At 38.6% G+C, this 12,251-nt stretch overlaps 1 protein-coding gene across 1 annotated transcript; it reads right to left on the bottom strand.

The window, feature by feature from the left end:
* Window positions 1-297: 297 nt before the first annotated feature.
* LOC104400830 (transcription factor Dp-2-like) lies at window positions 298-8,031 on the bottom strand (the record flags this gene model as incomplete). The annotated part of the gene is made up of 3 exons (XM_010015437.1): window positions 298-478; window positions 1,954-2,059; window positions 7,865-8,031. Coding segments are annotated over 3 exons (454 nt in total), but the record flags the coding sequence as incomplete, so codon positions are not given.
* Window positions 8,032-12,251: the final 4,220 nt, after the last annotated feature.

Here is a 12,251-nt window from a genome sequence, read left to right as displayed (position 1 = left end):
TTTGTTGACTGACTCTGTTTTCTTCTCCATCTGGTAAAGATAAGAGTAAGATGGAGACTTGAGAATGTCCCAAAATGGAAAATGTGAATTTGATGTTTACTTTGCCAAATCTCCAGGGGAGTTTGTTCTTTTCCTTGATTATAGTTGATAAACCCCACATCACTCTGTGTCTGGATGTCACTGTGTTTGGGTACGAAGTTTTCAATTTCAGCTGTGGATGAAACTTCAGTGAAATCCAAACAGGAGCTCCCATTAGGAATAAATACAGCATTTCGTATATTCCATTTTCTACTGTCCTTATTCTGGGGAGGAAGAATCCTCATCTTCATCCTCTTCATCCTCATCATTGAATGAGCATGGAGTTTCTCCCCGTGATTCCGAGTAGCGTGATGTTGCACTGCTGGACTGTTGACTGCTTGGGGCAAGAAGCCCAGTTGCTAAGGCCACTTCAGCATCCAAACACAACCCTGGATTCTCACTATTAAAACAACAGAAATGGTGACGTTTAGAGGATTTCAGATGAAGTTTTAAGCTTTCTTTTTGGTCTCAGCTTTTCCTTTAGTTAAAGAAATGCTACCAACGAGGAGAAATCCCGAAGCTTTACAATACATGCAGCTAATACTTATGAAAACTGCTAAAACATCAGAAAGTCACATAAAAAAAGATTGTTGGGGGGTTTGGTTCCCTTCCCCCCAATAATCAATTAGTAGATTTGCTCAAGCTGAAAGTTTTTTTTAAAAAAAATTCTTCACAGTTTTTTTTAATACACAGAAATGTTTGGAATATGAAATTAAACTGTTAAATGCCATGAGGAAGAGCCTGTTTCAGAATGATCCCTCTTTCTCTACAGGTAACCTACAAGCGAAGCACAGTTGTTGAGGTGTTTTTGCATTGGATTTTCGTTATTGGTGGTGCTGGTTTTTGCTTGGTTTTTAATTTAAAATTATGATTAGACTGTGTGGACTAAACTTCTTTTATGATAGCTTAAGCAGTAGTGCATTTAGACACCAAACATCCTCCTGCATTCTTCAGAAGTATTATCAGGCTTTGTTCCTGTCGTGGTTTAAGCCCAGCTGGCAACTTGGAACCACGCAGCCGCTCGCTCACTCCCCCCCTTTTTCTTCCTCCCCCCGCTCCCGGAGGGATGGGGAGGAGAATCGAAGGAATGTAACTCCCACGAGTTGAGATAACAGCTCTCCAGTAACTAAGGTATAATACAAACCACTACTGCTACCAATAATAATGATAAGAGGAATAACAAGGGAAAAGGACACAACCGCTCACCACCCGCCGACCGATACCCAGCCCGACCCGAGCAGCAATCTGGGCCTTCCGGGTAACTCCCCCCAGTTTATATACTGGGCATGACGTGCTGTGGTATGGAATACCCCTTTGGCCAGTTTGGGCCAGGTGTCCTGTCTCTGCTTCCTCCCAGCTTCCCCTCCTCCCTGGCAGAGCATGAGACTGAGAAAGTCCTTGGTCAGAGTAAACATTACTTAGCAACAACTAAAAACATCGGTGTTATCAGCATTGTTCCCAGACTGAAAGTCAAAAACACAGCATTGCACCAGCTACTAAGAAGGAGAAAAAATGACTGCTGTAGCTGAACCCAGGACAGTTCCACATGTAGTTAACTATTTGTAGTCCATGCGTAGGCAGGTATGTATTTGAGGTTAATCAGGAGAACTCTGTCCTTACAATAAGCATTTGAAGGTGACTCTATTCTTCTGAAACATAGATACAAAATAGCTAGTATGTTCAAAATTCAAAACATGTTCATTTGACCTTTCAAATGTAATTATAAAGGAAGATAGTATAAGACTGATTTACAATCAAAAATCAACCATACAGAAAACATTGCATTACCTGCATATAAATGATATGAAATAGTGAGGTTATTGAAGTATCACAAGCATATACCACTTATCTTTGACTTTAAATTATTTTATTTACCTTGATTTAGCTTCAGAAGTGCCTCCTGCTACCTCCAAATATGAACCTGCTTGTGTTGAACTTGAAAGTAACCCTTGGTTTATCCACGAAAATCCTGATGACATATCTAGAAGAAAAGTATAATTTTATTTATGATAGTTGCTTGAAGTTTTTCTTCCTTTTACAATCTCAAACTTCACAGTTTCTTTGCAGCTAAGATTCCTTAGTTTAGTTCAGAATAGAAGGTACCAGTAACTTAAGTTCATTTTATATATAGATGTGTCCTGTTTAATCAAGATGAAATTATAAATCTTTACATACATCCCCCCCCAGTGTTTGTGGATGCACTCAAGCCTTGCACTCCTTCATGCTCACAATTGTTATTTCTTTGAAACTCTCCCCTCTGCCTGAAGAGGCTTCATGCTGCAGATGACCCTGGCCAGTAGCCATATGCAATCACAAAAATAGAAATAGAGTTTTGGAGGTTGTACAGATCTATGCCTCAAGAGCTCTAACTGCCTTTGCTGTTGTGCTTAGTGAAGGTGTAAATGGAACTGTACTTGTCAGGATTGGAGATACTGCAGTGAAGCCATCATCAAGGCAGTATGTGTTTCAGTTGTGTGTGTTCTGATGGCCAAAGGCAGTTTCATCTTGGTGATCTCACAGCTGGCTGTAATGCAGCCTCCTAATCTGTTCTGATGGATTAGCTGTGGATGTGAACAGACCATGTCGGAGATCTTGTGCCAAGAGTGTGAAAGGGAGATCCTGTTGTATACTGCATGTGTGAAGTGCAAGTGTCCTCCCCAGGGAAAGGAAATTTTAGGATTAAAATGGTCTTGCAGTACTGCTGAATTCCTTGAGGTAGTATGTTGGAAGCCCTCTGAGGCACATGAGTGTGTTAGAACCCTCCATAGAACCTATTTCCAAATTCTCTAACAAGTAATGCTAGTCACTTGTTTCCAGTTTCGCATATTTCTGCTATGAGAATCAGCAAACGAAGTCTATTGACCCAATTACACATATGGGATTTTTTGGGGGGGTGTGTATGTGGTTTTAACTTGTTTCTTAGATAAGATATTTTTATTGACCTACCCAAATTCCATCTCAACACAGAGTTCAAATTAAAATTAATTATCAGGGCTATCTAGTTCTTCTTCATGGTGCTTGCATGTGGTTCCAGCTGGATGCATTAAACCAGGAGTTACTGCCCTTACTGTTAATTGCTATGCCTAACCAAACCTCTGTTCTGAACAGTACAATGGCAGTAAAAATCAGATTGCACTATTCATATTTTACCTAGAATTGTTCTGTAATAGCAGGTAAATGGAATAACTAAATGTGTTTGTTACATATGCTTTCTTGTTTGTCTGTGTTCTTGTTAACCTTTGGCTCCTTGAGATTTGCCTAGCATGGGACTATTTTAAGGAGACTGTCACAGCCATAGCAACTGGCTCACCATCCATTGGGATTCACACGTTACCATCTTTTGTGCCGTGGACACCTGTTAGCAGTGAGGAATTTAAATGCCATGGTACAAGGCAATGCTAGCAAGGTTGATGTTCCTGCCAACAGCCTTTAGGACATGACAGAAAACATTAAGTGGCAGCTTTAGGGTGATATCTGAGGATGGGACAGATGAGAACAGTTGAACATGGACATAGCTGGATGGCTTTCATTAAGATTGCCATAAATGCAGGTTTGTTTTTACAGAGAACACGTCCTGACAATCTCCTCTTGTCAGGAGGAGGCTAAACCATTTAGAATGACTGCATTTTATTTAAATTAATAAAGTGGATTAGAGATGTATCACAGGGTTGTTTCCTGGTCTTTTGAAGGGATGTACCTGTGTGTACACGTTGAATGTTCCAGGAGAAAAACAAGTTGCTGCTAGTAATCTCTTCCATTTTATTAACATTTTGGGATAACTGGTTAGCTTCTTTGTGAAGAGCAAGGTGAAGGAAAGTATGGATTTTACACATAAGGCAGAAAGATGGTTCACAGATGCCTATCCCTGCCTTGTGCTTTCATTGCCTTCTAATTTTATTTTCCGGTGGGCTCTGAGGAGCAAGGGAAAACAAGTTTGAAAGTTTAAGAAGCCATTTCCTGTCTGTTAAAATAGAAGTCTGCCTACGATGAAAGACTTATTACTTCTAGCAGAACAGATAAATTAGTAATAGCTATACCTGTGAACCACGGAAAGCAGCTTGGAAAAACCTTTCCAAGCTGGTACAGGCCAGTCTAAGAGTGGCACCCTTATTATGAACAGGCATATCTTGCAGCAGATATCCGTGGCAGAAATTCGTACTGTACATGAAAAGGCTCTAAAGGAACATCATCGATAGCCTTAGCAATTAATACAAAAGTGCTGCATAGGATTCCTGTTGATGGACGAACAAGCTCATTCATTCAGCGATACTTCTATCTCTTCAATTCCTACTCCAGGTAGATAGCAAAGCATTTCTTCATGCAGGGGAGAATAAAAGAAGTGTTGTCATCTAGAGGTCCTAAACTGTACCACTTTCTCTGCTCACTGCCTTAGTGGGATATGTGCAAGTGAGGGGTTGTTACCACAACTCTAAGTGCCTCAGAATTTTTATTTCCTACCTTTTTTTTTTTAAATCTCAAGTCTCATTTCTAGGAGTCAGGACTCAGCTGACAAACACCAGACCTGAATTTGCATTAAATACCTGTAGTATATGCATGGCTTAAAAGGCACGGGATGGTTCTCTTGTTTATGCTTGTCTCAATCAGTGGCTTATTTCAGCTTATCCAGCAATCTCACTCCCTCTTTATTTGAACTTTTTATTTGAACTGCTCTAGTATGAGCCCTTAGCTAGTCAGTTCAAAATGCTGCATTGTCAGAAAGGCCTCTGCCAGATAAGGAACCTACAGTTTAGTTCCCTGAACTAACTCTTAAAGAGGACAGAGGAAAGTAACTGCCAAAATTAAGAAATGGGCAGGAATGTGCAATTAGGAACATGACCCTGGGGTGCCATCTTAAGCTGGTGCGAGTATCCTATTAGAAGTAACACTGTTCCTTCCACAGTAAAAAGGTTGTAGTGCAGTCTGCTTTATGTCCATCACTTTTTCTGGCTTACCTACTTAGTTCATCAAGCATATCAAATTAGGGCACTTGAAGAATGGCTAAAACACATGATCCTCCTGACAAGAGAATACACTAAAAGGCCTTGATACATCAGTTCAGCAGTTCCAAGCAAATTATTTGGCATGTTTAATGTGACTAGAAGTTACTTTTTTCTTTTAGAGCTGAGATGGTCCAAAGCTTTTTTTTTGTCAATTAAAAATGTCTTTCATTTAACTAGTTGAGACTTGGATTCTTCCAACTGCTTCTCCAGTCCTGTTAGCAAGAATTAGAGGACAAACTATTGTTAGTGTTTGGAAGTCAGTAATTATCTGAGGGGGAAAAAAAAAACATGACAAGGTTAAGGTCAAACTAACATTGTATGGGAAATGATTTGCTTACATGTACTAGGACAGGACTGGTTTCTACAGCAGTTGAGTCCATGGATTCAGCTTGTGTGGGAAAACTTTAATCTTGACTGAAATAAATTTACTCAGTGAATAAATTAAGACACCTTGATTTGCATTTCTTATATAGCAGTAATTGAAGCCAAGGTACTGAACAGTGCCATCATGAGAACTATGGAGGTAACCATGAAGTCTAGAAACCAGCAATGAGCCTTGTGTTTCACTGTCCTTGCAGTGTAAGAAGCAACATCTGAAGACTGTCAAGGTTAAAATGGGAAGCTAGACTTAACTGAAAATTCACAATCAGGCAAATGCTGGGGTTTCAAGTACTGTGCAAAACATTTAAATCAGTTTCCCTTATGTCAGTTACTGCCATTAGAAACCTGTATTATGCAGTTCATACTCTTATTAGATATAGACTTGTGCAACGAAGTAGCAAGCTACAGATAGAAGAAACCTTTAAAAATAAACATACATACTCTAGTAACACTTCTGGACTAATGTTTTCACAGGCTGAAATGGCTGAAGGTAACTCATGTCTGAAGAGTATGTTACTTGCCTCAGCGCATTTTAAGTAAAACATAAAATCAATACATTTCTAAAAATCAGGTTTCTGGCTGCTGGTCTGCTGCTAGAGAAATAATCATGATGTTTTTAAGAATAGGCAATCTTGAAATCGTTTCTGGTTAGTTTCTTTGAAACAGAGCACTATTTGTTTCTCACTTGCACAGGAACATCATGGTTGTTTTGCCTTTGGTGCTTTCAATAAAAACCCCACCAGCAGTATATTAGTGTGACTAAATTTTTTCAAAACAAACTAAAATGACCTGCTAAGCACTAGTTCCACATATAGTGCAATGACACAGGGGTTTTTTGCAAATGTTAAGCAACCCTGTTCTCTGAAGAGAAATTAGTGCAGGTTTAAAATGGAACAGAAATTTTAGTTTGCTCGTTGATACACAGGAGCAGTTAAGTAACCTAAACACTGCAACACTATTAAAAGATGTGAGTCCTGCTCCTTTCCTTTTTTTTTTTTTTTTTTACATTGGTGGTAAATGCGGTAAGTAATTTTTAGTTGAATGAGCCTGCAAGGAACAAACTAAGATTTCTTTCAACTTCTCATTTTGGCATCAGTGCAGCCTTATAAAGACTTGAGGGGGCAATTTTGAAATTGACTTAAACTAAAAAATGGAATCTTAGTTTTGAAACCCACAGCACAAGGGGACCAGGAAAACACAAACAAGCATTGATAAACATAAGCACATCTGATGTAGTTTGAAATGTTAAGCCATTTAAAATGTACTGATCTTAGTGAATGTAACAGTTATATATCCAGCAGTGTTTTCACATCACAAATTTTAAGCAACTGTTTAATTCTTAATTCTCTCACATAGTCAAATCAAGGACGCACAAACCCACATTGTTTCCTGACTACTTAACTAGGTTTTCCTTAGCAAAACAAAATAGCATTAATACAAAGCCTGCATTTTAAATGATCCTTACATGTGGATTAGGTGTTGCCAACAGAAGGGAATCAACTTCACTAAAGTTAAACATTTGGCTTTTATTTTTATTTTTTTTTTGAAGTGTCCAGCCTGGCTGTGTGAAAGGTACACTTTTATACTACTGTAGTTTAATCAAGACTAAAGCCTCGTTAGTAGAGAAGTCAGGGCAATAGCTTTGCTTCCCCCTTCCTCAAAAATGAAGGTCTGTATACAGTTAATTGCTTGGGTAGCACTTCACTTACAGATGAAGTCCTTCCAAGAAACTTGAGAAAATGCTGGCCTACATTTAAGCTTTGGGCAGAGCAAGAACGCAGTCTGACAGTCACTAAAGGAGTGATTACAAATTTTAGCAGCTCTAGTCCAACAATTCAAGATTTGAGTCTATTTAAGTGTGACCTGTTCAAACAGTGTGACTAGGGGATGTAAAAGCCTCTGGTGAGACTCCTGTCCTGGAACTCTGGAGCTTTTGATTTATTTAGAAGAGCAGCTGAGTTCTCAGGTGGCACCTGCTGGTCTGGGAGTCACTTATAGATTACACTCACCCACTTTAAGATGCTCTTTTTCTTTCCTTTTCCTCCTCAGCTTTGGAAGAGCTGCCTTCCAGTCTGCTTGTCCATTCATCCAGGTTTATTAAAAATTGATATTAATCCATGAAGATCTGTTCTTAGTGTCAGTTCAGCTATTTAAGAAATAATTTCTTCATAACGCAGCTCACTCAGAAGTTTGTTGTTATAGATCAATGAGAATTAAATTTACAGGACAACTATGATAAACCTTCCAAAATGACCTGTAGAAGAACTGGTTTCTGTACAAACCCTACTAGCTCCCACAAAACTTCAACTGTTATGTACCTGTGTGGGTTAATATCATTAAATTTGCTTCAGTTAACTAATGTTAAGAATTTGATCAGGAATGTAAAAGTCTCATCTATAACTTACCTGTGATGTAGCCTTCTAAAGCTTTGGGCACCAGTGATTTTGCAGTTCTTAGGTCCTCAGCTGAGCATTTGCCTGCCTCGAGCCCAAAGGACATTCCCATTCTCTTCAGCACCTCGCTGTCATCATGAATCTCAAAAGTGTTATCGAAATTAAAGAGGTATTCAAATCTGCATGTGAAAAGTCAGAGTGAGATGGTTTGAAAAGAGCACAGCTATGTGGTTTTTGCCTGATATTCCTGCACTGAGGTAAGCATCCCGATCCTTCATTATCTGCAAAGGGTTCTTAAGGAGAAAAACAAAAAAAAGTGCATCAAATGCTTTTTCTTTTCCGGTTCTGTGACTGGCATGCCTATGGGGTGTAAAATGGCACTTTGTCCATTAAAGTAATTTTACCATTGCAGGAAGAAAGTCTAAAATTTTCTACCTCATTAAACAGATTCAAACGGGAAGAGGGAGGCCTTATTAAACATGAACCTTCACTTGTACTAAATCCAGTATTTTTAAAGGTCATCTACAGCCCTATCACCAAAATAACTATTTTGGTTTTGCTTCTTGTACATTTCACTTTCTGTTCTAGTGTGCAACACTCCTCCTGTGAAGTGACCTATTTACCTTGGTCTAGTTTTGGTTTTTTGGATGCATTAGGATGCAGCTAGCAAAGCAGTCTGTTCAAAGTCCTTTATGTTCACAACCTACTATTTCTGCTGCAGGACTCTCAGAATGCTTTTCATTGCATGTAGAAATGGAAATAGTGATTTAAAGTTAAGACAGCTTTAAGAAAAGCGGGGGCATCTACTGGCCTTATGCTCTGATCACAGGCTATTAAATGCCTGGACAGCCCCGGTCCAGGGATTACAATATAGGCTGGCTCCCAGTGCCTTGTTTTCTGCTGACAAAACCTTTATCCCTGGAAAAGCAACCCATATGTGAGAGACAGTCTTTAAAAGATAACTTACTGGTGGGTCTTCTGTTGGCTCTCCAAGCTCATGTCACATGTGGATTTTATTGATATTTTTTTTTTTTAATTTTATTTAAAAAAAAAAAACTAAGTTTCTTGGATCCAGTAAGTTTGGAAAAGTTTCATCTTTTGTACTTAGGCACAACATTTTCATCTAGTAATCTACATGCTTGGAACTAGGTGTAACTGTCAGTTACAGGCATCATCTCTTTTGTGACTTACACAAACTTAGTATTGAACTTATTACTTGTAAAACCTAGTGTTTATGCACCTGTACTTATTTAAGCATAACCACATTAAAAGGGAAAATAAGATGTGTCACTGTACCTTTAATTGGTACAATTACGTTCCTGCTACATGGACTGGTGCACCTAAAGTCAGGTAACTATGTTTACATAAACAGGGCATGGGAGACCAGTGTCATACCACATTACTACCGGCAAGCTATGTAGTAACTAAGTTGTAACTGAATTCAGCTTTTATGGTACAGGATTAAAGACTGTATTTACTGATACCTCTACATTTCTCCTCCCAGGTGCTGTGGCCAAATACTAGATGTTAGAAAGGAGCCAAACTCCTTTCCATCCCCCCTCAAGTTTCCAAACAAAGAAACTTATAGTAGCATTTCCCCAGCATAGTCTCCAGCAACCTGCAGCCCCTGACACAGGAAGTTGCTGCGCTTCCCTCCACCTCTGCTGTTAACAGCTATTCGAGGATTTTCTGTTAGGGACTTGACGTGACCCTTCTTAGAACTTGCAGAAACTTTTGGCATGAGCAGTATCAAATGCTATGATTTGCACAGACTGACTGTTACAAACCCACTTACATTTCTTATGTCTATAACCTGTCACCTGGTATCTGCTCTTGTCTCTTAACTTTAATAAAGCAACTATTTCCAGCTGTTCTCTGTGCACATGCTCCATGTTGTCCATGATTTTACATACACCTGTGAATCCACTGTCCTCTTTTTTTCTAGACCACAGAGTCCATCTGTTCCTTCTGTGAAAGCCTTTTTGTATGCTGCCCTCCTGTGTCTCTCTCCTGGTTATGCTATGCTTTTCCAAGAACAGGAGAGGATATAGTATTCCAGATATAAAAGCACTACACATATCTAGTTTTACTCCGTATTCCTTACTGTTTTTGCTAGTAATTCCCAGCACTGTTTTGGCTGTTCTTGAGAAATCCATTTTTGTTCTCATAGAATGATCTACTGGGCTGCCATCTTACAAATCAGTGCTAAAAGATCACTCCAGAGGCCAGTGCTGTGTACATGAATTTTGGGTACAGTTCCTGTCCCTTCCCACGGTAAGTGCAAATTTGATCAATTAATTTAATCTGCAGTTTCTGCTCTTGCAGGCAATTTTTTCTCTAAGGGTACAAGAGCCTACTTCCTACATGTTTACTTTCATGGATAGTATTGTATCTCCAATGGCAAAATCTTCTGCATTTCCCATTAAAAGAGACATGTTCTAATTTTTCACATTTGTGATACCTCTATTGTGTCTGAATGCTTGTTTAAAACTAGGTATTCTGGTTCTTTTTTATTTTTCCCTTTTTCCCAAGACCTACAGCATGTATATAGAGGCACCATATACACTAAACCTATTTTTGCTCTTTAAATGGGACTTCTTCAGGTGCCTCATCTTTTCAATATAATTTTTACCTACTTCTTTATCTTCAGACTCTGCTTTTCTTGACACCAGCTTCAGAAATGCCATTCCCAGTATGCTGCTTGGCACCTGGCTGCCTTTCAAACTCTAAACAAAACTTGCCCAGTAACCTCTTTGTTTTGCATGTGAGAAAATTCATCCCATTTTGGCTAGATGAAGCCTGTTCTTGCCTAGGAAGAAACCTTAGGAGACAAAAACCTGTGTTCCTCGTGATGCTAAATCCCCTTTATATGTACCATTTTTCCAAACAATTATATTCTTCTAGAAGATCCTCTGTAAATACAATTTTGAGTAGCAAATGCTGTGAGATTATCTGTTCATTGGACTTTCTAACATCACCTGCTGTGGCATTATAAATATCAACCAACCAGCGTTGGTAACATATACAAATATTATTTGAGAGAAGGAATGGAAGCCCTTTAAGCAGTGGATTATTAACTGACCTTGAAGGGCAGGCACTCAAGCTGACCAGTACTGGGGTTAGGCAGCACAAGTACTCTCTAATGAACTACAGAATTTGAATTCTCCAAACTAAGTGACCACTTTTGCCAACTGCCTTATTTAGCAGATCAATATAACAGTGCTTTAAACACTAGCAGTTTCTGCCACTGTTTACCTACACACTGCTGCTGCCACTAATCAGTTGCACAAACAACAACCACAGTGGAAAGCTTGTTTAATTTGGATTGTACACTTAATGATCTCCAGATGACAGTTATATTGAAGCTGGGTTATATAAACTGAAGTATCAAAAGCTTAAATAATTTTGGTGTGTTTGTTCTTAGTAGTAGTGTTTTCTTACAGTTTGAGACTGGAGGAGCTTGTTACCCTTCTCTAGATCCCAAATTCCAGGTTAATCTCTGACAGCTTTAAATCGGCAGTTCTGAAGTTTCAATATGAAACTGTCCAACTGCATAGTATGCTGATAAAATAAGGGTATAGTCAAGCTAAATCAATACAGATTCTAAAATTCCCAACTTGAACTGCAGTGCAGATGGAAGTATTCCTAAAATTTTGCCACAGAATGTATTGGACTTCAGCTGAATTTTCTACAAAAATTCAAGTTTTAATAGTATTATTGCTTTTGCACATTGTTGCTTAGGTTACTAGAGACTGTCTATTTTGCCACGTTAATGGAATTCAAGTTCGATAGGGGATTTGACTAGCACCAAGTGAAGTCTGTAATCTACAGTATTAAGGCAGAGCCAGCTGTTTTCAGCTAATAAACTGTGATCTGATTAACAGTTAGCATAACAGTATTTGATACTGCCAGCTATATTTTCATGGGATGAAGGGGATAAGCATCCAGAAGTACGTAAGTGGAAGATTTTCATATTAATGAGTGCAACTCTATCAGTTTGCTTACAAAGGCAGTATTTCAAATTTTTATATTATATCCTTCCTTTTTTTTTTTCCTTCAGTCAGCTACAACCTTTCCGCTATTAAAAGACACTTCCAAAGTTACTACTGTCACCTCTAGGATTTTACTTTTGTGTTACATGGATCACCTTGTGTTTCTGACTAAATATATTTATGGCACATCAGGAATATGAAATCAGAAGCACTACCACATGCTACTGCTGTCCTAGCAGAGAATTCCATTCAGTTATTTCTCTGTGCAGTGAATACTCTTTGAAATGTAAGTCTGAGGTGCCTTTTGAAACAGTGAAAGTCAGCCTGTTTTAACTAGTGCTTGTAAAGTAATGTTGCTAAACTTACTGCATTTTTAATATACATATATAAATTGTATTTAATATATA

Source organism: Nestor notabilis, unplaced genomic scaffold (assembly GCF_000696875.1).
Source record: "Nestor notabilis isolate BGI_N333 unplaced genomic scaffold, ASM69687v1 scaffold4235, whole genome shotgun sequence".
In the NCBI taxonomy this organism is placed as follows: Eukaryota; Metazoa; Chordata; class Aves; order Psittaciformes; family Psittacidae; genus Nestor; species Nestor notabilis.
The sequence above is the reverse complement of the archived record's forward strand: the minus strand, read 5'-3'. Positions and strand labels throughout refer to the sequence as shown.